The sequence below is a fragment of the Phoxinus phoxinus genome (genome assembly GCF_949152265.1).
Source record: "Phoxinus phoxinus genome assembly, chromosome: 14".
NCBI lineage: Eukaryota > Metazoa > Chordata > Actinopteri > Cypriniformes > Leuciscidae > Phoxinus > Phoxinus phoxinus.
This window is the reverse complement of record NC_136889.1, coordinates 13515113-13542260: the sequence shown is the minus strand read 5'-3', so window position 1 is coordinate 13542260 and position 27148 is coordinate 13515113. Positions and strand designations below refer to the sequence as shown.

The window sequence follows — 27148 nt, the reverse complement described above, 5'->3', positions numbered from 1 at the left end:
TGGGGTGCTTTCACATTAGCACTTTTTGGTGCGCGCCTGGGTTCGATTGATGTCAGAGTTCGGTTTGTTTGGATTATGTGAACACTGTTTTACGAACTCGGGTGCACTGCACACTCATGATCTGTACTCAAGCCTGCCTAAATAGGGTGGTCTAGGCCTAGGGTACAGGTCATGTGAACTCCGGTATGGTTTTCTGCTGATATGAATGCAATCATTCATACTAAATCTCGGAAATGACCCGTCATTGATGACGTATAATTTGATATAATTTGAGAATGCGTATTCTCACTCACTTTCCTGAAAAGCGTGACTGACGCACTGCAAGCAGAGAGAATGTATTTTTTCATGTTTGCTCGCCTTCAGCACAAATTAATTCCTGCATTCTTTAGAATTTTTGCAATAAATGTATTTATTACCTAGCAAAGGTAAAAAGGTTAAATTACCTAGCAACATGGATCCGCAGCTGCAGTTTAATGATCTAAGCGTACCACGATTTGGACCCAAATAATATGAACATAGATCAGCGGAGGAAAGAGAAGGGGGGAGCATTCGATCTCTGGTTCAGACCAAGCAATCGAACCAAGTGCATCCATATACATACTTTAATATTATTGAAAAATATATTATAATATAAAACCTTTTTATCTTCCCTAATGGTAAAACATTTAAAAAAAGTAAAATTTATATATTATTGGTTTCAAATCGATTAATTGCAGTTTGTTTATATAATGTGTGTGTGTGTATATACACATATATATATACACACACACACACACACACGCACATACAAAGTAAATATATACTATATATATATATATATATATATATATATATATATATATATATATATATATATATATACATACATATATACATATACTTTATATGTGCATGTATGCGTGTATATATGTGTGTGTATATAATATATATATATACTGTGTGTGTGTGTGTGTATAAAAATTAATACAAAATGAATACATTTAATTGCTTATTAATCTAATTTTTATGCATGTTGATTTCTTCATTTTGTATGAAATCATAAAATCTGCTTAATTATAAAAGAATTAGCTGAAGCTTTTTAGGATAGATAATGGCATACTGTATAACATCATCTCAGAACTTCTCAAAAGTGTTACCCATGTGCATTTCACAAAGTAGCAGCATCTCGCCAAGCTGTTTTTGTTCAAGTTTCTGTGCAGATTTGTGTGGAACGAATGTATTTACTGCACATGCTCCCTGCTTATGTTTCTGATAAACAGGAATGGGCCCTGACTAAAGACAAATCCGTCAAACACATGGACCTTTGCCTGACGGTGGTGGATCGCACGGCTGCCTCACAGATCAAACTGCAGGGCTGCAGGGAGAATGACAGCCGACAGGTGAGCATGCTGTGCTCAAAGCAGGGGTTTGGAGGAAGTGCTGCTGCTCAGATTTTCAACATCATCCTCATTATTTTTCCCGTTGCAGAAATGGGAGCAGATCGACAACAACTCTAAACTGCGGCACGTCGGCAGCAATCTGTGCCTGGACAGCCGGAATGCGCGGAACGGCGGTCTGACGGTGGAGGTGTGCAGCCCGTCGCTCACCCAGCAGTGGAAGTTCACTCTCAACCTGCAGCCGTAGCTCCACACCGCCCATCCCAGCCCTCCCCTTCTCGCCCTCGGGCACGCACTCGCCCCTCAGAGATAACCGCTGCCCAGATACAGACTCGGGGCCGCCACGGTGCGGTCTAGTGGTCCTCAAGGGCCACGGGGCAACGAAAACACAAACAAGATGATGATGACTATTTCCATCTAACTATATACCTCACTGTTTCATCTGTTGTCCAGCTCTTGGAAAGTGAATCTTAAGTGTCTAAACTGTATCGGATCCATTTTTGGAGTTTTTCTTCCCATTTTCCGATGCAAAGGATCCATTTATTTTTGGTCTTATCTTATTTTTTGCCTTCTCATGTCTCATTTTCTTATTCCAGCACATTTTCTTTCTTACAATAGACTTCCATTGTTCTTTTATTTTTGTAGTCACGTTACCAACATTGTTGAATGTAAATGACGTTTTATGGAGGCTCCCTTCCTGCGCTGTGATCGGACTGGATTTCAAGACTGTTGTGGTTTGGGTTTGGTTTAATTTGAGGGCTCATGGGATTGAGGGGAGGACTCATTTATTGCGCGCACCGACACGGACACACTTTGACTGTGGAGGACAGCTCACGGCGCGCACAGGAAGCAGGAAAAAAAAAACCGAGACCATTTTTGATGTTTTCTTGTTTTTATTAAATTGTCAATCTGTCTTTTTCTGTTTAAAGGTGCAATGTGTAAAGATTCGACCCGCTTTCCGTAAGGGCCCCTGGTGTGTTCTGAAGGAGAACCGAGGCATTGTACGCAACGTGACTGCTGGATTCACATACTGTAGCACTGGCTGCTAACAAATCTAAAATGTCTTCAAACACAAATCAAATGTTTCTCGGCCACATTTTTTTCTCAGTAATCATTTATTCCTTAATTATATGTAGCCTTTATTTACGTCGCCAAGTGTATTATGTAAAATAATCATGGTAATAACCTGGTAACTCCAAGCAGAGGCTGATCTGAAGCTTTGCTCCTGTCTTTAGGTTTTAAGCAAAGGTGGATGTGTGTATTACTCCTCATCTTCCATGATTTCTTTTGACTTCGTGCAGTACGTGTTCTGGATCATAACATGGGCATTGGAAAGTCTCCTTTCCCGCCTCAAAGTCCTGGATGTTTTATTCTCAAGATCAGTCATGATCCTCAGCAGCTTTGGCCAAACCGGGCACAGTATGGCATTACTTGAGCATCCTCATTCTTCTTTTCATGGTTAAAAGTTACTGCCTTTGTTATCCATGATACTGTAAAGAAAAGGTGAGGGTTGTTTTGTGTGCGAGTGTGTTTCTAAGCAGCTTTCCAAATGCGCATTTGAGAAGCACATGGACTCACAATGGAGAAACGCAACACGGTTTGTTTGTTTGTGTCCTTTAAATTACCATTTAATTAATCATCCAAAATACTTCTTTCTTTTTTTTTTTACATCCAAACCTTGTATATTATTGTGGTACTTATGTTGATCTTAACAGAACTTGTTACTGTAAATCCAACAGACAAAGAAGCCTGTGATATGTGAAACCGAATCAGTTAACCCACCTACCTTTCATGTATAACGCCGTAGCATTCTGACTAACTTATTGTAGGCTAGGAAATCCAGACTAAATGAGTCCCTGACTGCCTTTCGGTCAGCCCTCCTCATGTATCAGCAGTAAGTGTTATGTTAATCTTAGACTTGTATCTGTTCGATTCGTCTGCACCACCCTGTGTTGTCCCAGAATTGCAGTTCTCCATTAGAGAGTATGAAGACGGCAACAGAAACACATGGAAGACTCTTTGTATTGATGTTTCAGAGGCTGGGCAGAGATTGTGTGGCCTTTAGGAAGAAAATCAGTCCACCTACCTGTGTTTTATTGTCCGTGTTCTGTGGCGTCATCAGGTTTCCTGTAGACAGATGAGTCTGCTGGTCGGGAAAGCAGGTGTAGATGCGGACTGCACTTTTGCCATAGCGAATCACACCACCTTTCTCCATTAAAAGGAGAGGCCTATGAAATGGTTTAAAGTTTGGGCTTTGAACAATTTTTTTTTTTTTTAAGAACACAGCCAAATTTGGAGCAATATATGATGGCTAATCTATGAATTGGATGAAATGTTTACATAGCACAGTGTGCCAAAGTCAGTTGCTGTTTGATTGAATATGGAAACACTTCTTCTCCAGACTAGGACTGTTTCATTTTTAGTAAATGAAGGACATGTGACCCCACCTTTTTTGTCTCTTTAGTTTCCTCGAAAGCCAATTTTAGGAAGATCTTGATGTTGCATTAAACGGGAAAGGAAACGGCATGGGGTCAACAGTTGTAATGGTGTATATGTGTGTATATACAGTATGTATGTCCATGCATGTACATTTACACATTCAGTTGCAGTTATAGTGATTTGGTCAACTGTACAGAGCTTGTGTTTGTTCATTGTTTTATAGATATTGCAAAAGTTTGAATGACGGGAAATAATTAACTTAAATAAAAAAATTATATACATATCCAGTGTCATTTAGTGTTGTCACATATTAACAAAACTAAAAGGAAAAAAAATTGCATAAAAATCAGGGTTGTGTTTTACTTCGAGGGCCATTTAGAATTTTTGCATTGTAAATTATATTTATATTTACAATATGTGACTTACATTAAAAAATACTGTTTTACATTTTTTAAATGAAAGGTAGTCCAACAAATGCTACAATAATTTAATTTATATGAATATTTTTTCTTTTATGTCATAGAAATACGAATTGACATTCTATAGTAAGTACTGCTTTTAATTTTAAACATTTATTATTAAAAAAAATATTGTACAAATTGAAACTTAAAAGTTTTGCAAAAAAACAACAAAAAGAAACTTCTCATTAAAAACAAGACCGAACTAGATGCGTTATTATAACGAATGGGGGAAAATGTGCTTAATTGCCCTGAAGATAATGTAACAATGCAAAAAAACTTCCATCGGTATACTTTATTTTCTTTTAATTTATTTTCTTTATTGAATTATTTTGGTGTGAAATGTGACCTGGACACATTTGAGATTAAAGGGATAGTTCACCCAAAAATGAAAATGTTGTCGTCACTTACCCTCAAACCTGTATGAGTTTCTTTCTTCTGTTAAACACAAAAGAATATATTAAAACGTTTTTTGGTAACCAGACAGTTGACAGCTGACAGTACCCATTGACTTCCATAGTATTTTTTTTTCCTACAATGAAAGTCAATGGCAACCGTCAACTGATTACCAACGTTCTTCAAAGAGAGAAACTAATACAGGTTTGGAACAACTTGGGGGCGAGCAAGTGATGACAAAATTTGCATTTTCGGGTGACCTAACCCTTTAACATGCTTCTATTATCAGTGCACTGAATGTTGCAACCAAGACTCTGGGAGGGGGAAATGTATAAACCATATTTATTAGTGTGCAAATTGGTGTAAACTCACATGGAGGCAGGGAGGTGAAGCACACAGTGAGGGTGAACATTACAGATAACACGGATACTCTCACATACAGCTTAATCATTTCAACATTCACAGTGAGAAGACAAGTGAAGTTACACCAAGCATTTTACAGCAAGACACGGCACATTCACTACATTCATACATGAAAATAGATACATGTCCAACACTGGGTTCTTGTTAAACTGATCAGATATTGAGGAATTTGGTCCAGTAAATAAGTATTCAAGGACTATATAGTTGACATAGCTGTTCTGTTATTAAAATGATTTTTTTTTTAACCTATCATGCCACATGAAGCTGGCCCTAAGGTATATCGTACAATGTTAGCGGGCCAGTGTAAAAGCAGGAATTTTTCTAATTGGAAGGGTCCGCCCCCTAATGCACTGCACCAGCAAGAGCTTTCATATTTTCTGGCTTACAGAGTATGTTCTTGGCAGAGATGTCCATAGCACCCGAACCGATCTCCTACTATATATTGCACAGTAGATGTTATAGTTACAAAACCCTGAGGTCACCCAAGATAAGGTCAAACATCTCTCTCACGCCATTACGGTTCTCTGTCTGCCTGATTAAAATAATTCCCACTGCGGTACAAACACCCAAAAGATGTTCTGAAAAACACGAATATACAATATCAAAATCATCTGTTGCAGTTTATATAAGCACAGATGGCAGTTAGCGCCTGGTTTGAATTTGTTACTTAGGCTATATTGACTATGTATTTGTAGATTAGATTAGTTGTAGAAAAATATTACAATAAAGTGAAATAAAATGTTTGCAACATTCATGGCAAAACAAAACACTGTGAGCCCACCTACAGTATAAGTGTTACAACATTGCTTTTGTCTCAATTTAAAACAAAAGATGCAAGTATAAAATATGGCATATCAATCATTGTGATAAAATGACTGCAGCTGACATTACAAGGTAGATGTTTTGTACAGATTTGTATTGACTGAAACCAAAGCTTCAAAAGAATGAAAGTGACGTTCAGTAGTTTACTTCCAAATTGGTTTGTTAGTCTGGTTTGTTAGTAGAAAACTGCAGGGTGATGGCACAGGTAACTGTAAATAAAAGAAAAGCCAAGGAAATAATAAGCATGTCTGGGACGTTTAAGACACAAATTCACTCCCAATAGTACATCTGTCACTTACAGTGGTCATTTCCAGTATTCCAGTATGAATATAACACAGTGATACAGTGGGACATGTTTGACTAAATATATTACCTGAGGGAAATCTTTTAAAATGAATCTGCTTCAGTTTTTTGAAGGGACAAATTACGGCATGCGCTGCGAATGTATCTGTCATTAATACCGTTACAATATAGCGGCATGGGGAATTGATCTTATTATGGATTCTGGAACAACAATAAACACCATATAAATCCACCGAGTTACAGGTAGAGAAACATTCTAGTTAAAGTTTCTATAATTCCATTCAGTTTCCTTTTATTCATTCGCATTAATGTGCCTAGATAATCAATTAAAATGACACATAATAAAAATATCTCAATTAATATAAATCATATTTACATTATTTTTGGTATATTACTGTTACTGTATATTGGGCCCTTTAACTAGATTTATAATAATTTAATTGACAAAATTATATGTATATTAATGAAAGGCAGACAAATGATTTTATATGTGACGTTGAAATCAGAGTTGATGGGAAATATAGTTTGGGATCAATATTACTGAAAATCAAGTGACTTTTGCAAATCCTGACGTAGTATTACCACGTTTATGGTTATCTGTGTGGCATTGTACATCACTAATGTTGTTGCCTTTAAAAAAAAAAAGAGTTATAAAGATCATAAATATTAAGTGATATAAAATAGAAAAAAGCCCAGATATTTGGGAGAACATCTACTATGTTCTGTGATCTAACATGTGAATTGCATTACATTCTCATTTAGCTGATAAAACACCTTAATCACCAAATATATACAGTATATTTATCAGTGCTGAATGTTGGATATGCTGCTCACAAACAAGAGAATTCACAAAACATTGTACCTCAGGGTTCAAAACTACGTTAACACCATTACTGGAACTCTATTGATAAAAATCAATGAACATCTACAAAGGGCACGTTATTGTGTTTCTCATGCAGCAAGTATTACTGTGACATATGTACAATAGTCCTGTAGTATCCAAACAGACTTGTCAAATGGCCAAATGGGGTTACAAATGTGAGTTTAGATGGGAAACATCCCTTTTTCAACCAGACTTGGCACATTTTGCTTTATGTATTGGGTTTGTTCGTTCGAACTGACCCTGAAGTGCAGAATGCAATTGTATTTGAGCATGTTACTATGAATGCGTTGTCGTGGGTGGGTTTGAGACCGCATGTGAATCCTTTCACTGAGTGGGTGAGCAGTCGTCCATATCCAGAAGCTCCTTGACCAGCCTCTCGCCGAACTGTGCCCGGCTGTAGCGTTTCACGTGGTAGGCATCTGACATCTTGTAAAGAATATAGGCGTTGTTGATGGCAATGCTGATGGTCAGCCAAAACACCTGCTGCCAGGTCTTATTGGGCTTGTGGAAAATGAAATACCTAGTTGGAAATCATGAGTTTAGTGAACTATCATATTGTTAACTATCATTGTAAAACTTAAAGAAAAATTCTGTCATTTATTAATATGTGTATTACTTTATGTCGTTCCAAACCCGTAAGACTTTCGTTCATCTTCGAAACACAAATGAAGATCTTTTTAATGAAATCTGAGAGCTTTCGGTCCCTCCATTGACAGCCTACACAACTACCACGTTCAAGCCCCAGAAAGTTAGTAAAGACATCATTATAATAATCCATGTGACGCTAGTGGTTTAGCCTCAATTGAAGCCTCAAATGAAGCAATACGACTGCTTTGTTAGCGCAAAAAAAACATAATTTACCACTTTATTAACAATATATTAATCTCCAACGAGTGTTCACGAGAGCACAACAGATGTGTTGAACGCGCGCTTGGGATTAATATTTCGTAAATAAAGTAGTAAATTATGTTTTTTGCACAAACAAAGCATTCGCATCACTTCATAAAATTTAGGTTGAACTACTGGAGTCACATGGATTACTTTAATGATGTATTTACTACCTTTCTGGGGCTTGAAAGTGGTAGTTGCGTAGGCTGTCAATGGAGGGACAGAAAGCTCTCAGATTTCATTAAAAAAATCTTCATTTGTGTTCCGGTGATGAATGAAAGTCTTACGGGTTTGGATGGAACGACACAGGGGTGAGAAATTGATGACAGAATTTAGATTTTCGGGTGAAATAATCCTTTAATTAGTCAAACTCACTTGCTGTACTTGTCATCATATTTGCAGATGTAACTCAGGTGTGCAGCAAAGGCCTCCACAGCAAGGGGACATGGGATTTCTCCGCTCTTCCTCTTAATGATCACCCCTAGGACAGTCCAGGGCAGAAATGTCAATCACAGTCCCCATACTGTACAATAGGATGTAACATCAAATGTTCAATAAGGAAGGACTGTTCAGTTATCTGCTGTAGGTTCACTGAAGTAGGTATTTTAGCAACGAAAAGATGGAAAAAATACAGATCTTAGTAACATAGATCGTGCCTTTACCAATCAAAAACATAAATGTAGTTTTAAAGCAATAAAATATAGACACAAATACCACCAGAGTACTTAAAAACATCACTTCTGCTTTAAGAAATCCAATTTGTTGTATTTCCACTTGATTTCAATCTCTAAATTGAATTAGCCACAAACAGGGAGTTGAATATCAACACAGGTAATGCATTCTGGGAAATTTTTTCTTCCACCCTGGTCCAGAAAAGATAATTTATTTTGAGTTATTTTAAATTCCAGAAGACAATGAGGAAAAGCATTGAAATTATTTATAGACTGGATTCACAAAGTGTCTAAAAGTTGCGGCTGAATAGCCTACCGGTGGGATAATGGTTTTATTTCAGGTTATGTATAGAAGATTTGGCAGAGTTTTAGCGCTGAGTTTTTATTGAAATTGTATAGCCCCATTAATCACATGCTCTCAAAGAGGAAACAGTGCATGCAGAAAAAGCTTTTCATATATAAACGGATTATTTCATATTCCAGAGAATGTAATTCGTAATTTAATCTCCCTTTTTGCCTGACCTAAAAAACCAGGAGCAATGTTATTTATTTAACACACACACACACACACACACACACGCACACACAAACACACACGCACGCCTAATATCATCTCTGACATTTCTCATGTGAAGCTGCTGTCAGAACAGATCAAGGCTCATCAAAGAAAAGTGAAATCCAGCACAATACGATGAAGCTTTGGCTTTTATAATCCTATGATATGCACGATATCCACTTAATCCATGTACATCAGCGTAAAAGCAATCTAAGCTCACACAACTATAGTGAAAACACACTCCAGGAGCCGTGTTGCTGCAGCTTGCGAGTGTCATTTGTACTGTGCATGTTTCCTTTCATTATAAACTGATGAAACTGCATCATTTAAACAAGAAGAAACATACTATATGCCTGTCCTTTGTGTGTGTTTTTCTTACCTTCTTTGGTGGGTGAGTAGGCGTTAGAGAGGAACCTAAAGTTGCCTTTGTTGTACCAGTTGATTATGGATGTATTGCCTCTCATCTTAATGTGAGACTGGCCACGTTGCTGTGGAGCCTCAGTATTGATCAGCATAGACTGAGGAAGACCTGTACAATCACTCTTCCTGGTGCTCAGCAACCCGCAGCCATAGATGCCTGCAGGAGATAGAATGTAGAACAGGAAAGAGTAAATAATCCATCTCTGGAGAAGGATGAGAATGAATATTCAGCCTGAGCAATGAGCATTCAAAGTCACATCTGAAAGCTGATTGGATGAATAGAGGTCACACGAATCTCTCCCTGCATGTGCGATCTATGAAGATGCGAGCAGATGTCTTCTCCTCAGCACTGCCAGATGCTGCAGCCTATCTGAATGAGATATGATGATTACTCGTATTCATCCTCCCTGCAAAGGGAACGGGGACAACTGCGCGACTAAGCTTTCCTTGAAGATTTCCATTCTCATATTCATCTCCATTTTATATATGCAATGAAGTCAAATATCCTGGAGGATTCACTCAGGAAAATTTGGACTACTTTGACATTTATTGCTAAGATGTTTCATCACTCCTACGAACGAACATTTTGGATATTTCCCAGCAGTTGAACTCATTACAAAATGTCACATCTTGCAAATCTTTGGAGCTCACCTACCTGTAAAAATGTCAGAACAGCAATGTTGAGGAAACTACTCTGAAGCCGACATGCTATACGATTCTTATAATTTAAAGTAGCTAAATTACAGTCAAGACATCTATTAAAATTAGTTTGCTTCACTACAAGCTAGTAACATACACTATTTAAGATGCCAATATTTTATGATTATTTGTACCGAAGTATTAATTTGACAACATAAATGGGGATCTTAATAAGCTACTGATGTTTATTGATGTACGGACCGACTTATAATAGTAATTTGTTAAATCGGACGCGTTGTAGGATCTGATGTTTTGCTTGCAGCACATAAAGGCAATTCGATAGAAAGACATTTCTTGCCATTAACATCAGACTGCAAACTACGGTAAATATGGTTTATTTTGCTGTGGCACTGAAGATAAATAAAACTGTTTGTAATCGTGATATTAAAAACAACAACCATGATGTTGCTTTTTACAACCTCACATGTGTGGAAAAGGCTACACTGCTTTAAAAAAAAACTGTCACAGAAGTCACTACTTTTAGTTTATTATTCAGTTTATTATACAGCCCTGTTTAAATACCATCGAATTGTAGGCCTATTGTATGAGGCTGATAAATTCTAAAAGACATTCAATTATGACCTAGATCTCAAATAATGTAAAATAAAATAAAAAAAATGTAAAGAGAGAAGCTGGCCACTAGCCTAATCCACTCTAGCTGTGTTAACATTTACTCCCAGCTGGAGGCTTTCAAATAATCTTTGAGTATGAAACACGTTTGCTGTGAGCACTCAAGGTCAACTTCCTCTCACTCTCTCCATTTACTCCTTGCCTAGGATGCTGTCACCGTGTAATTAAAAACTGCAGGGGATGAAGAACATCAGATGGAGAGAAGATTAAAGAGATGGAAAAAAAGAAGAAGCAGAGCCAAGACAGAATTCACTGAGAGAAGTAGAGCAGATAAAGACGCAAGGGATTGACAGATGCAGCACTGTTGCACACACATTACAGCACCTACCCTGCTTCTCAAATTCTTGAAACAAGTTTAGACTTGTGATGCTTGGCCCAGTGAAGATGATAGCATTACGGCCAGCCAGATTCTGACAGAGCTGCTTGGCCACCAGACTGTGAAGCTGTGGTTTATTCTTCAGTGTGTCCAAACCATCTGGACCTGGACCCTCCTTTAGATGGACATAGATCTGAGGGGGAAGCATGACAATTTACACTATTTACTATATGCACATTCTGGATATTATTGTGAATCATTTATCAATCTATTCAATTCCTATATATTTTTTATTATTATTAAATGTCCTGTTTTACTCCGAAATACCCTACTGTTCAAAAGTCTGGGGTCAGTAAGGTTTTCTTTCCTCAAATAAATTAATACTTTTATTCCCCAAGGACACATTAAATTGACCAAAGTGGCAGTAAAGACAAAAAATCCTGAAGAATTGGTCGTGGTTTTCACAAAAATATTAAGCAGCACAACGGTTTTCAACATGGTTAATAATAAGAAATGTTTCTTGAGCACCAAATCAGCATATTATAATGATTTCTGAAGGATCGTGTGACACTGAGAATGGGGTAATGATGCTAAAAATTCAGCTTTGCAATAACAGGAATAAATTTGATATTTCACAATATGACTGTTTTACTGTATTTCTGGTGAGCATAAAAGACTTAACTTTTGACACCAAACTCTTTTGAACGATAATGTACGGCAAAAATATTTAAGTAAGGACAATATATGTTGTTGTCTGATTGTCTCAATCCCCAGGCACAGCAGTTATTTTCTCTAATGCACAGACCAAGAGAAGAGTGCAAATTAATTATGTGAAGTGGTCTGGGCTCCCTTTTCTTTTGTTGAATGATATTTCATTGATTCCATCAAGTAATGTGCCTCTCTGTACTCCTTTATAAATTTATTTACTTAAACAAATATCATTGAATGGTGGAAAATTGCTTTATGTCAACCGCAAAGCAAAATATTTTTAAAAAGTGGGGGAAAAAAATATCTTTCTCATTAGAAACAATGTGACAGAACTTGGGGCAGTTGATGAATTTCGTTGTGGTATATCCTTGCCCTGCGGGAGCGTGTGTGTGTGTGTGTATTCACCTGACCGATGAAACCCGTGGCGCTGCACTGTCGCACCCACAGGCTGAACTTCCTCTTCTTCCTCTTGCGCAGCTCTCTCTCTGTACATGTAGTAATGAACACAGGATCCTCATCAATCAAGGGCTCATGGAGGACCTGGTGAAAAGCAGCATGTCTGAATTGAAAATCCCACCATGATAACACATGCAAAGTTGCTTTTCAAACTTTCCCACAGAAGATGCATGCTGGAATCCTGAGAAAAGGTGCCTCATTTATTAAATGTGGGCAAGCACAGATTTGAACTTTTTATAAATATGACTGTTGGTGTGGATTTTAGCATATGCACACTCTAAGTTCAAATCTGCGTATGCTAACATTCATCTTTATAAAAATGATCTTTAACGGTCTTTGTGGCAGAGAGTCTTTTGGAGGTATTTGGAAATCTAAGCAATTCTTGCCACTCGCCATTCTCAAGTAAAGGATTTGGACATTGACTGGTGCTCTTTCAAATGTGAATTACATTCATTTAGGGGGAGTTTACAAGGCGGAGATCTAAAACCATTCAGCTGTGCACAATTTCAAGGTCATTTGCGATTTATAAATTTCACATCTGGAAGAGAGGCGTTTTCTGTGAAATTATCATATAAATTGTACGTGTAAGACTGAAGCCAGACTGTCTGGAGCAAGAGGACTACTCTCTGAGAAAACAAAGAAAATTAACATTTAAACTCTCTTGCAAAATTACCATCCCCACCCGAGATGCAATCACATCAGTATTGTCTTAATTTACATTTCTTTCCCTTCACCCCCTCTTCTCTCCACATGCTGAAACCATCTGAAATTCACCCAAAATAGATAGTTTAATGTGAACAACTAGCATGTTTGGTATCATTTGAAATGTATAGTTTATATCAGTATATAATTTGAATACTTCCCACGGAAGCATACCAAAAGGTAATACAGTTTTTTAGAGTTTAGAGATATCTTGCTTACAGAGGAGGGTGGATCCTCTGCCAAGGCCTTTCATGCAAAAGACTTTCTGTTCTCAATATGTCCTCTAAAATGGGTGAGCCTCAACCTCTGATTATTGTAATTGTATTCTAAGTGTACGTGGGAAACCATGGCATGATTATATAAAGTTACCATTAGAGGAAGTTAAGTTGGAAGTTAAGAGGTCATGACCTCTGGTTAGATATAGTCTTACCTTAACTATGTTCAGATCTATGGGGGACTAAATAATATATTCTAGAATAAGCGAGTAGTGTCGTCTAGAATATTAGTCAATCGCCTAATGACCGAGACTGACTAGCTTGTGATTATGAGATCGTATACCCTGCCGGTGCGAGACTCAAAGTGTTATAGAAATCCGGATGAATGAGTGTAATTTCAATAAAGAGTTAAATAGAATAATCAAATGCGTAGCTAAACTATTATACAAATGGTCAATAATCAATTGGCATTAAACCTAAATTCGAGGTTGTGAAAAATGGAGTCAGATCAAAGTAAATTGGAATTAAACTACTTTGCCACACTGAAAAGGCCGAACGCGCAGTAATCCTTCACCCGCTTATCGGAAAACGTCGCTGTGCCGATTGGGCGGGCCTTATATACGCAACATTTCTATGCCCAAGAAGTCAAGTCAGGTATGATCGTTCTCTTTTCTGGTTAGAACTAACCAGTAGTGTTCCTTAAAGATAATCTGTTTATTTTTGTTTGTTTGATGAGAGAAAAACCTCTCATCAAGCTGAAGCAGTTAAACAGGCTCGGAGTGTCTGTACTGAATGCCTGATTGTTTGCCAGCAGGGGCTAAGAAACAAACCCACACTGTAGCAGTCAAAGTGGGCTGGTTGGCACACATTGTCAAGGTGATATCTCCATGGCACTGAGAAAGCTGAGAGACGCAGATGGTGTTTCGTTTACTCATGGTAGGCGAGTAATTGAGGGGTGTCTCTGAGATGGGTTACACAAGGCCTTGTGAAATGCAAATCTCTGATTTAGGAGCTGAAGCTGATTCATTTAAATCCATACGTTGAAATACCAAGCTAAAATGCATGTTAATGAGGTTAATGACAACCTTAAATGGATAGTTCACAAAAAAACTATTCTGTCATCGTTTATTAACCTTCATGATGTTTTAAATCTGTATGACATTCTCCTCCAGAACACAAGATATCTTGATATTGACATCTACAGTACCTCACACACACACACACAAAAACTTAGTAAGTCATACACAGAGGTGGACAGTAACAAAGTACATTTACTTGAGTACTGCATAAGTACACTTTTTGAGTATCTGTACTTTACTTGAGTAATAATTTTCTGGAAACTTTTTACTTTAACTTCACTACATTTGAAAGACAAATATCGTACTTTTTACTCCACTACATTTCTGTCAAGGTCTTTGAGTAGAAAGTAGTAACGTCAGTCAGGGGATTTTCATTTTCAACAACAATACAACGTCTGTCCAACGTCTGAGATTAACATCAATCTGACGTTGGATTCTGATACCAGCCTGATTATCATTTTCAATTTTGGGTTTGGTCTTCTAAATGGAAATTGAATCATTATTTTGGAGCACACTAGTTTATAGATAACAGTATGTAAGGCTAACACATTCATACTAAAAGCCAAAAAACTTTAAATAGGGCACTATTTGAGGGAACCATTGTGGACATTATTGAGTGCACTTATTCAATCTCACATTCAATCCCACTACTGGAACTGTGTTCTAGAAATAAATTTGATATTGATATGAGGTTTGGATGGACATGAGAGTGAATAAATGACAAAATTTTCATTTTTGGGTGAACTATCCCTTTAATATGAATTTGTTGTAAATGTAGAAGTTGGCAACCTACAATTTACCGCATGGTGGATATTTTAATTGGAGTACATAAAGAACCTAAAAATGTCTCAAAAGTGCACTTCAGTAGGAACAGTAATTAATGGGGTTTTAAAGGTCAGGAGTTCACAGGACCTTAATTAGCACCAAATCATCAGCACAAACAGAGAATTAGAATGTTTCTCAGAGGAAATTTCAAATTAATTTAATTTAATTTGTCGATCAATGTATTCTCACAATCTAGCCTCTGGTCATGCTGGCCACTATCAATCAAAGGGGGAAAAACAAAAGGCCAATTTCTTAAAGAAATCCCTGATGTCCGTTTAAAAGATGAATGTACCGAGGTGCATTATACTCTGTGAATCAATCATACTGTTTGTTCTGTTTCTACGTGTTTCCTCTAACACCATCTTCCTCCGCTCTGGTGCTATGGCTTTGTTCCATCCTGGATGTCTCAGTGTTAATCCAAGGCCTCATCTCCCTTGCTGCACATGCCCCACAATGTCCGCATGTTCGATTGCTGCTATCGCCTCCTCCACTGCACTGGCTGGCCTATGTTAGTAAGACACCGTGGAACTCCGAGCCATTTCTTGATGTTACCTGCGATTCCTCTTTCCAGTTTCTCCACTGTTGAGATTGGAACTTCATAAATCGTAAAGGGGCACAGCAGCCGTGGTAGGAGGCTAATTTGCAAACACCAGGACTTCAATCTTCCAGGTAGATGAGTGTTGTCTTCTTCTTTCTTCATTATTTATAAAGCACAATTTAATACAACAACCTTTGCCAAAAATTGCTGTACAAAGAATTTAAATAAAATACTGATCATACAAAGAACAAATAGTAAAAAAATAACACACATACAAATAAATAGACACAAATTAAAGTAAAACATGCCTCCGCACCTAATTGAGATTAAAACAGGGATAGCAAATGAGATTTTAACTATTTTAAAAATGGATATTGTTGGAGCCATTCTGATATGCAATTGTAATATGTTCCGCAGTTTAGGTGCAGCCAGCAACAGAAAAAGCCCGATCAGCCCTAAGTTTCAGTCTGGATCTGGGAACAATGAAGAGCAATTGATCAGAGGAGCTAAGAGATCTAGCAGATGTGTGCCGTTTTAGTAGGCCAGCAAGGTATGGTGGCGCCAAGCCATTTAATGATTTAAAAACAAATAATAAACGTTTATATTCGATTCTGAATCGCACCGGGAACCACTTAAGTGAAGATAAAATTGGTGTAATATGCTCATATTTGCGAGAAATTGTCAACAGTCTAGCGGCCGCATTCTGGACGGCCTGCTGTAGTCCTGTCTGGCTAACTCCTATATTACAATAGACAAGCCGTGAAAAAATGAAGGCATGAATGGCTTTCTCAAAATCGTCAATGGAAAGAAAACTTTACTTTAGGCAGAAGTCTCAGATTAAAAAAGCATGATTTGACAACAGCGTTTATTTGCTCATCAAATATAAAAGCTTGGTCAAATAAAACACCCAGATTTCTCTGAACCGCTTTATTATACGGGGCCAGTGGACCAAAATTGAGACCTCTGTTTTATTGTCATGAAGTTTTAAAAAAATGTAAGGGCATCCAGCTTTTTATGTCATTTAGACAAGCTAAAAGAGGAGTTAGGGCACTCTTGTTATTATGTTGCAGTGACAGATAAATCGGCGTATCGTCAGCATAGCAATGAAAAGAAACACCATACTCCTTAAAAATAGATCCCAAAGGAAGCATATATAATGAAACCAAAACAGTAGCAAGAATGGACCCTTGTGGAACCCCAAAAGTTAGTGGAGCTGGAGTTGATAAAAATATCCCGTAGTCCACAACTGATCTTCTACTGCAGTTGTTGAACCTGTTCTTTGTCTTTCGGGCTTGCATCATACCAACTACAAAGGCTTTTCACAGGCTGTGTGAAATGATAATGTTGGGATAGGGTCATTTCCGATGAAGAACTTAATGTCACTAAGCACTTCCTTGACAATAGAGATGCTATGTGATTTGGAAGGTTTTCTCTTCATTCGGGCCCAGCTGATATTCTCCTCTAGTTTTCTGAATAGTCTTCTAGTACATGGCACTGTAGTGGTCAGAGTAGTAATGTCATCCATATAGGCTCTGAGGGGAGGGAGGTGGAAGTCACTGTCCACCCACCACCCACCTTGAGGCTCAAATTATGACCTCCATGGCCATCGTAAAAGCCAAGGGTGAGTGCATCCTGCCATAATGCCCATTTGCCATGAGGTGGTAACCTCTGAGGTAGTAAAGCAAAACTGCAGATCTTGGAAATATGATTTCACCAAAGTTGTAATGGTGTCTGGAATATAAAACATGTTGAAAACAGCCCCCTGGAGATTATGGGGGACTGACCCAAAGGCATTAGCAAGGTCCAAGAAGACAACATAGAGGTCCTTTTTTTCCCCACCTTTGCCATCTGGATCTTGTGCCATATCATACTGGAATGTTCTAAGCACCCAGAAAACCCTGACATACCTACCTTCTGCACAACTGTATCAATGTATTTTTTGTAGGTATTCAGACAATCACTTGGCGATGATTTTGAAAAAGACTTTACCCTCTACATTTAGCGGGGATGTTGGTTGAAACTGGCTAATCTTCTCTGAGTCTTCGGGATCAGAATCCCTCCTGTCCTACGCCACACTTTGGGTATAATCTTCTCCTTCCACACTATCCTCATGAGCCTCCAGAGAAACCTCAGGACATCCAGTGCATTCTTGTACACCTTGTATGGGACTCCATTTGGCCATTGAGCTGATGCCAATCTTGCGTGATGGACTACGCTTTCCACCTCTTTCCAAGATGGAGGGTGAATCTCCATTTGTTGTTCTACAGAATTGATTTGTGGGATGTCTGGTGGAACTGAAATTTTTCATGCCATCTTGGCCTGGGTCGGAGTGTATAGTCTTCTAGTGATCCTCCAGATCTTTCTTTGTTACTTTCAGAGTTCCACTTTTCTCCCTTGTGAAGAGACTTGTCAAAAATTTGAAGGCATCATTAAAGAACTAAGTTATCTGCTCTAGTTTAATGTCAACTTAAAGCACATCTTTCAGAAAAGAAAAATGGTTCGTTTTCAATCTATGTACTGTGTGCTACAAATTAAGATACAAAGTACAACAGACCTTGAGTATTGCAATGAGCAACACTGAATAGAAGCAGATATAAAAGACCACTCGACCTTTCAAAATGGCACCATGAAGCTCCTAGCCTTGAGACATGTGACGGGACTCCAGGCGATCCTAATTACAGCAGAACGTGTTCTGATTTCAGTCCCAAACCCACTTTCCACTGGCACAGAAATCGAATGTCTGCTAGTCCTAGTTTCCAAAATGTTAATACTGTGAAGATTTGTTTCGTGCAGTTTTTCTTTGAACCATCAACATGTTGATGTCTGCTGCTTTTAATTTGACGGAATGTAATAAACGTGGTTCACTTTTGCTGAATAATGGACTGCTCAGATTCTAGCCCATATTTCACGATTACTTTTCACAACTCGGTTCCAATTTTATGTCCTCTATCTGAAAGCAGAAGCCCAGATTATTCAATGTGCGGAAAACTCATTTTCTAAATGAAGAGCGAAAAACCAGAACAAATGTAGGAGGGTGTTGAAATGTCTTACTTGGCACAGCTCTTCTTGTCATTTAACAGTAAACTCCCTGATGTTAGCCTGACATCTGAATGTCTGGCACATTGAGAGCATAACTGCTGTCATTTTATTTAACATAGGACTACATTTAAAGTGATATTTGTATACATTTTACTGTCACTTTTGATAAATTTAATGCATCCTTGCTGAATAAAAGTAATAATTTATTTTCTTTTTTTATCGTACTTCTCCCAAACTTTTGAAGTGTAATTCGCTCAATTCTCATCCCTCGTTTAAATAATATAATTTAATAATATTTAAATTTGAATTAAGTCAATTTTATTTTATAAAGTCATTATTTCCACATCCATAATGAAAGCACACTGAGAACTGGAACCTGAGGGACTTAGAGACAAAAATGATTACAAAGATTGAAGGTCAAAAATGTTGACTCATTGAAATAACTTAAGATGGGCCTGAGGCATTCATGCATTTAACTGTAATCTTTCAGGAAAGATACATATTTTGTTTTCCATCTATGTATGCTACAACTACAAATTAAAATACAAAGTACAACAGACCTTAAGGATTGCATTGAGCAACACTAAATAGCAGCAGATTTAAAAGACCCCCCAGACCTTTCAAAATGGTACCATAAAGCTCCCAGCCTTGGAACATGTGACGGGACTCCAGGCGATCCCAATTACAGCAGAGCATGTTCTGATTTCAGTCCCAAACACACTTTCCACTGGCACAGAAAACGGATATATTTGCTAGTCCTAGTTTCCAAAAAGTTAATACAGTGAAGATTTGTTTCGCTCAGTTTTTCTTTGTATGTTGTTTGCTGACTGACAGTGATTTGTGCATTGAATTGAAGTATGATTTCATTGCTTGTATTCATTACCTGTGTCTGTGAGGGCCTGAAGGTAGAGCTGAAGCTCTGCTGAAGAGAGTCCAGGAAGGGTTGGATCTTATAGAGACCCTGACTGCCACCGTGGCTGGAGCGGAAGGCTACGACATGGAAGTACTTGAGGATCTTCTCGAAGCGCGCCTGGCTCATCTTGAGCGCGATGCTGCGATTACTGAAGAATCCGCTGCTCCAGATGCTCAGCACTGACTCACAACGGTTCACGCTAGTAGAAGTAACATAACCCAGAAAAGCCTTCATCTCAGCCAGCGTCACATTGGTCCATCCTTCATCACTTCCAAAGCGCTCCTGGTACTTTTTGGCATACATGTTGGTCTGGGTCACCATGTTCTGAATGACGTTGTCAGGGACAAACAGCTGGAAGAAGTCCATGGCCGTGGCATTGGCTGGCATTTTCTGTGTCGGACCTGCAAAATAAAAGTTTTAACGTTTTAACAGAATGATATATGTTTTTAAGTCTTTCATTTTTTTAAGACAGGGATGATTTTACTGTATGCACACAACCGCAGAGAATAATGGAAAAGCTATTGCATCATTTTATAATTCTGAAACTAAGCCAATTATTTTGAATGAAATAAAAGGTTGAAAATCCAAAAATAACTGTTTAGCACTGGAAATGCATATGTGATTATACATGTTTAATTATGTAAACCATTAAGCAGCTGATTTACATAAGACCTCTGAATCTTTCAATAAAAACAGCATTATTTGAATTCTTCGTATTTCTTTTAAATAATGATACTACCTTAATTTCAATATCCATATTTAACTAAAACAAAACAAAAAACCTGCAAGAAAATAAAAAAATTATTGTGTTGTTAGAAGTGTTTTTTAGTGATAATTTTTTAAACATCTGCACATTTGTTTGGTGACTTGTTATGTAATAGATTTAGATAGCTATTTAGATATGATTTCTTTAAAGGGATAGCTCACTCAAAAAGGAAAATTCTGTCAACACTCACCCTCATGCCGTCCAAAATATATTCTAATTTTTGTCTTCCATGGAACACACACAAAAATATAATTTATTTTTATTTTTGAAGAATGTTTTGACTTTTTGTCCATACAATGAAAGCTTACTTTCTGAAAATGTCTTCTTTTGTGTTAAAAAAAAAATAAAAAAAATACAGTTTTGGAACTCAATGAAAGTGAGTAAATGATAACAGAATGTTCATTTCCGGGTGATCTGTTCCTTTTACTGGGCATTGAATCATTCAATGCATAGTTGAACCTCTAATGACTTTTATCAGGATCCTCATCACCATCTACCCAATGGTGAACTAATGAGAAGCACTGCTTATCAGCAAATGATAAAAAAAATTGTAGAAAGCAGCTCACAAAAAGCTTAATTTGTTCCGTTGTTATCTTTTAGTCCACTTCCTCTAATGGCCATTCAGCTCACACAGAAATGGAGCAAACAACTAAGGAGGAAAATGGAAGTGTCTTTATATCAGATGTGTTATTGTACATTAACTTATACTGTGGAAGTAAGTACCATTTACAGTGTTGCTTAGTGTGAATATTGGTCAGTGAAAGATTTGCATTGATCCAACCTAAATAATTTAAACGTATACGGCACTTTATGTTGAGATATATGACATGTTGCGAACACCCACAAACAACATACAAAAAAATTATCCTTCCCTTACGTGGTTATTATTGTAGTGATGGAAACCCCAAAGCACAGCACTGGCCAGCAACTGCAGTTACAACTTGCCACACATTTACTGAGAGTCACAGAGGCCTAATGACCCAATCCAAGAGAGTGTATAATTGATTTGAGTGCTGTGAGTAAACAACTGTACAGGATTCTGATCCACACAGGAAATCAAGTACAAATAGGAAGAAATAAAAACGAAAAATAATTAATATAATACAAATGTAAACATAAAAATATATTACAAAATGTAAAACATAAAAATCGAAACTACATAAACATTGGTAAGCAAAAAAAGCACTCACAAAAAAAGAATTTAAATAAATGCGAGTTATTTTTCTGAACAAATGTTTCAGTCATGCTTTCCAAAGCCCCATGTGCTCATTTAGTCATGTATGACACACATCTTAACCAAACCACAACAGCTGCTATTCAACCAGTAGCTCATCTCCCATTACAGCACTGAAGACAAACAATCCCGCAGGATAAAGTCCATAGCACAGTTCAGTTTATTATGTTCATTCATCTGTGCCTTTTTGGTATAAAACATCTTTTTAGGGGAAAAAACATCTTAGGAAAAATGCTGATTACATAAACACCCAGTATGCTAAAAATAGGTAGTTGACATAAAATGTTCATGAACGTACCAAAATCTAGTAAAGATTCAAATGCATCTTCCTGTCACTGGTCACAATTTTTCGTTGCATGTTGACTTGTTGCGGTGAAACAAAATAATTTAGTAGAAATATTCCGGGTCATAAAAGCTACATGCAAAATAATTAGAGGAATTAGCCAATTGCTGTTCAGAATAGTTTTACATGAAGTATGAAGTATAGGACATGTCAATTTCCCGGAAGTATTTAATGTCAGTAAATTTCCCAGAAGTATTTAATGTTTTAATGTATTAAAATATAATATATATTTTTTAAATTTATATTTAATATTTTATGCTGGCGAGAATTTAAATTTTAATAAAAAAAGTATAAAATTTACATCAAAGAGAAAACAGTTCTAGCTTTGTTTTTATCTAGCTACTGTTCGTCCGACTGTTTGCACTGTATTTTATTTTATTTTCTAAACGGTTTTAATTCTTATTTCTTTTGATTATTTTAATTTCTTCTATGTAAAGCACTTTCAATTACCCCTGTGTATTAAATGTGCTATATAAATAAACTTGCCTTGCCTTGCCTAGCTTAAAATGTGTTATGGTATTAAATCAAAATGTTATGTAATATGCTTAACCATATAATGGCCATATCACTTCTAAAATTCATGAACATACATGTACTAGTACTTTATATTAGCAGAGAAACGGGGTAATTTTTTATTTTTTATATATATACAATTTCTCGTCCGATTGTAATCTTAATGCTAGAAATGCTGCAGTGATATATCATATAAGCTTTAATAGCGGTGTTAAATGGCTTTTCTGTTCACACTTTGAAGTTCTATATAACATCAAAATGTATTTATTTCTCTGTCTTTACATTCAGTCTTCCTGGAGAACCGCTGCTGGTGTGCAACAGTACATCATTTCCTAGATTAATTATTGAGAAGAAGAAGCAGCAGCCTCTGCACCTTCTCCTCTCCTTTATACAAATAAGCAAGCTAGTATAAATCCATTTATCTTTTTAGATCTTACAGCAGATGCTGAATTATACCATATGGCCCTCAAAAAGTCCAAGCAGTGTTTTGATTTTTAAAACATGGGGATTGGGGATGACAAAGATCTGTTTACATTGTTTTTTTTATAATTCAATCATTTTCAATAACTTGTTGAGATATAGATGATATGCTTTAACACAAGGTCCAAAGGATGCAAGCGAAAGCAAAAAATCTGACCCGACCTGAATAATATAGACCTTATACAAGTTTCACAGTCAGGCTACAGTCTTGTGCCAGACAAGGACAATTCAATTACCTTTTACAAATAACACAGACATCTTTTTTTTCAGTATCCACAAGTGTCGCATCTTCTAAATGAGCCACGACATAAAATGCGAAATGTCGGTGTGTACTCGCTTTCACGACTGATTTTGCAGCGTGTGCCAGAGCAAAGGCAGTCACCAGATGGCCCAATCTCCCCCTGTGGTGACAGACAGAACTTTCTGAGCAACCACGACGGATAGAGGTGTCATTTATATCAGCAGCACGGCATCTACTCAATTTGGAAAATGCCCAAACCAAAACAATACAAGAAAATATTACATAAGCACTATAATACTTTCTACTATAACATTACCGTAATATGCGTTTCTCAGTGAATTTTGGTTATAAATATCTGCTGATTGCATCATTCTTTCAATTTTCCATGTTTGTGCAATGAAAGATCTTTACATGACATTTAAACACACACACACACACACACACACACACACACACACACACATGCATCATTTAAACATGCTCTTGGGTAACTTTGACTTGAGCGAAATGAAGCATGAAATTAGTATCAGTCAATCGATCCACATGTCAGCCGGTTAGTTTGTACAGTAAGCGATGCCCAGGAGGCTCTACACTCCTGTTTATGACAAGATTTTTAGGCTGACATTAATCATCAATGAGATCAGAACATATTATAGAATAACTAATAAAACTCTTGACTATCCTTGCTAGAAAAAAAACATGTTTTGTTATTGATGCAAGAATGTTTCCCTGCACATTATGCAAAACACAGCATTTGAAAGTCTGTCTGGCATTAGCACATGATTATCTCTGCCTATGATTCATGGAGAAATATACACCTTCAATATTATGTGGCTGGAATAAAAAAAGAGCCCTTCTCTTTCTCTCTCCATTTCATTTATTAAAGGCATTTCTTTGACATTGTGCTAACTGGACTATTCTCATAGAAGCTCCATTCGAGAGTAATTTCATTTTTATTTTATTTCCTAGTGAGATAATCTAGTAAATTTGTTCCCTTAATACTGAAACTAATCACTGGCATCACATATATTTTACATTTAGCAGGTTTGATCACATTTCTGTGTCATAACTCGAACATTAATTGGCGCATGCACAACATCATTAACAGTTAAATAAATGAATAAACGATTAAGTTATATATACTGTACTCTCTCTTTAGATGATGATTTGCATTTCTGGACCAGCAATGGGACCACAAGCATTTGACTGGCAAGCATCTTTATATGATAAGTCATGCAAATTTGTCAGGTAAATGTAGTTCATAAAAGCATAACTAAATTATCTTCAGGCATTTTTAATGTTGATTTGACTTAACATAATGGACATTAATTATTAAACATTTAACCCTCACAAATCCTGCCTGCTCTTTTTTCGAAATGTGACTGACTTTAATGTAGTTTTTTGACCCCACCAAAACATACTGTAGATTTTTTTTTTAAACAAACCCAAAAACAAAATTGATAAAATTAGTGTTTTCAAACTTTTACTGCATGTGTACACCAACCAGAAAACCTATAAGGCCCCTTAAACGGGCGTAATATGAAATAAGAACTTAATATTTTATTTCTAAATTAGTATTTGTCATTAACGTTTTCTCTATAGGCATTCAGTGTGGCATAAAAGGCTAGCCAGTCAGTCAGTCAGTCAGTCAGTCAGTCGTGAGCTTTTATAAAATGTGGTGACGTTTTAAATGACAGGCATTCATAAAATCTCTTAAAATGATATTAATCCACTTAAAATGACAGTCTTTTGAATTTTAAACAGCTGCTGACTGAATGACATGAATGTTAAGGATTTTAACATAAAACATAGGTTCTGACTGGCAATCGTGTGTGTGTGTGTGTGTGGTTTTAGTTTACTACTGTTGTTTTTTTGTTGTTGGTTTTTTGTCCTGATTTTCACAAGTCCTGATTTGTTCCCTCTACGGTCGTAATTGCCACTTGTTGGATATGTATGCACAGTACGTACATCACTTGATAGGAAAGCATTCACACTTGGTGTTAATACTCTCTAAAAGCCACCTAACCATTTTAAAGTGTGCATTTCTCAAAAATAAGAGCCTCCTCTCATCCACCCATGCAAATGTCCCTTCTGCCCTGATACAGAGATAATCATAATCATAATCACAGCTGCTCGGAGACTGGCAGTGATTAGACACTGGAAGCATGCTCAGATGGTCTGAAAACCCAAAATTTGGCCTGCTATCTCAGTTCCTACATTTTCTCTGCAGGATTTCAAAGAGCCAGCTAATAATCACCCATGATCCACATTTGAAGGAATTGTGTCATCTGTTGGAGCCATCTGATGAGAGAGATCAAAGTAAACCAGTGTAGTCATCAAAGAGTCCCATCTGTGCGCTTAATTACTCGTCGAGCATGCAGGCCTCTCCAGGACGAGAAAGCTGCATTGCATTAACATGAGGACCAGTTAACCAGCGCTCATCGTTCGATGAACTTACCATGCGTGTCCTGATAGTGGGGCACGCTGAAGTCCTGTAGCGTGTCGCTCCATCCCTCCTCCTGCGCCTGGCCGTTGGAAACAGACCCGGGAGGACCGCAGCTCTGACTCCTAGTTTCACCGGCTCTGGCATCGACCGTATTCGTCTCCGTGTAGTTATCCGAATTGGAGTCTCCCGTAGTACTGTAAAAGGGGTTTTCGCTGCTGTCGTCTCCCGACTCCCCAAATACATCATCAGAAATCTGCAGGCTCTCGTAGCGAGAACGCGCTTCCTCGAGGAGCGACAGTCCCCTCCTTCCACACTCCGCCATCGTTTGTCAGTCCCGACGTAGAGCTGCTACACCCGGCGAGATTCGGCATGCAAATGACCTCCTTAACAGCGTCAAATCCGGCATACAGTCTTGTTGCACCAAACCCCTCTGGATCGTGCGAGCGTGTCGCGGTCCTCTGCGCGAGAAGCAGCGGGTGCAGCAGGTCTCAGTAGCGGCGAGGAAATAAAGGTGACCGCCGCGGGAGCTGTCCGGCCTGGGTGGTGCTGAAATACCCCCTATCCTGCGAGCTGAACCCCACAACTGACCGCTCCACAAACGATCTGTGCATCCGGGTTGGGCGGGCTCCCCTCTCTGTGGAGGATTGAATGAATCTCCGGCTTCCTTGGAAATCACCTGACTCGGTCTCCCTGCACTGTCCAATGGGATCAACCTCTGAATAAATCATGGATATGATAGAGACACGAATTATATTTGCTCTGCCACAGATGGAGAGCAGTGTTAAATAGGCTACCTTGTTGGGAAATTATATTTTTTTTTTCAGTTTGAATATGCAAGAGCATCAAACGAGTTTCATTTTGACATGTTCACGTTTAAAACAATTCGATATAAAACAAATATATTCGATATATGAAACCCCCGGTTTCACAGGCTTAAGCCTAGTCCCAGACTAAATGCATGTTTGAGCTGCATGGTTTAACTGAAAAGCAACTAATCTGACATATCTTAAAAAAATATTTGTCTCAAGATGCACACCAGCTAATGTTTTTTTTTCTTTTCTAAGGCACTTTTATAAAAGCCATTTAAATATCCTATTGAACTAAGGCTGAATCCTGGCTTAATCTAATCCCTGTCTGTGAAACCGGCCCATGATGTTAAAATATTGATATTAAAAAAATATTAAATTGTTACTTTAGTGTTTGCAGCATTCTAGTCTTATTGAGCAAGTACATTTTCACTCTGTAGTTTCTCACTGTTTTTTTATATTTTTTTTTATAACACCGGTTACATAACAGGAATAAAATAATATTCAAGTGCATGCATGGTGTAAAATACGCGTGTTCACTTGAAATAATTTGCCATTACATGA

At 37.5% G+C, this 27148-nt stretch overlaps 2 protein-coding genes across 3 annotated transcripts in view; one reads left to right on the top strand and one right to left on the bottom strand.

Annotated features, from left to right (window-relative positions):
* galnt2 (UDP-N-acetyl-alpha-D-galactosamine:polypeptide N-acetylgalactosaminyltransferase 2) overlaps positions 1 to 4076 on the top strand; it is a 75996-nt gene extending 71920 nt beyond the window's left edge. For both annotated transcript variants that reach the window (XM_079634943.1, XM_079634944.1), the window contains exons 15-16: positions 1260 to 1379; positions 1468 to 4076. In XM_079634943.1, the coding sequence (XP_079491069.1) occupies positions 1260 to 1379; positions 1468 to 1623 (276 nt within the window). In that variant the 3' untranslated portion in view covers positions 1624 to 4076. The remainder of the gene's footprint in view (positions 1 to 1259; positions 1380 to 1467) is intronic.
* Positions 4077 to 6040: 1964 nt separating this feature from the next.
* Positions 6041 to 26485, bottom strand: pgbd5 (piggyBac transposable element derived 5). Its single transcript, XM_079636034.1, has 7 exons — positions 25791 to 26485; positions 19726 to 20156; positions 12394 to 12528; positions 11293 to 11473; positions 9595 to 9792; positions 8364 to 8469; positions 6041 to 7620 (listed from the first exon to the last, which is right to left on the bottom strand). The coding sequence occupies exons 1-7, from the start codon at positions 26098 to 26100 to the stop codon at positions 7425 to 7427; spliced, it is 1557 nt and encodes a 518-aa protein (XP_079492160.1). The 5' UTR covers positions 26101 to 26485; the 3' UTR covers positions 6041 to 7424.
* Between the last annotated feature and the right edge of the window lie 663 nt (positions 26486 to 27148).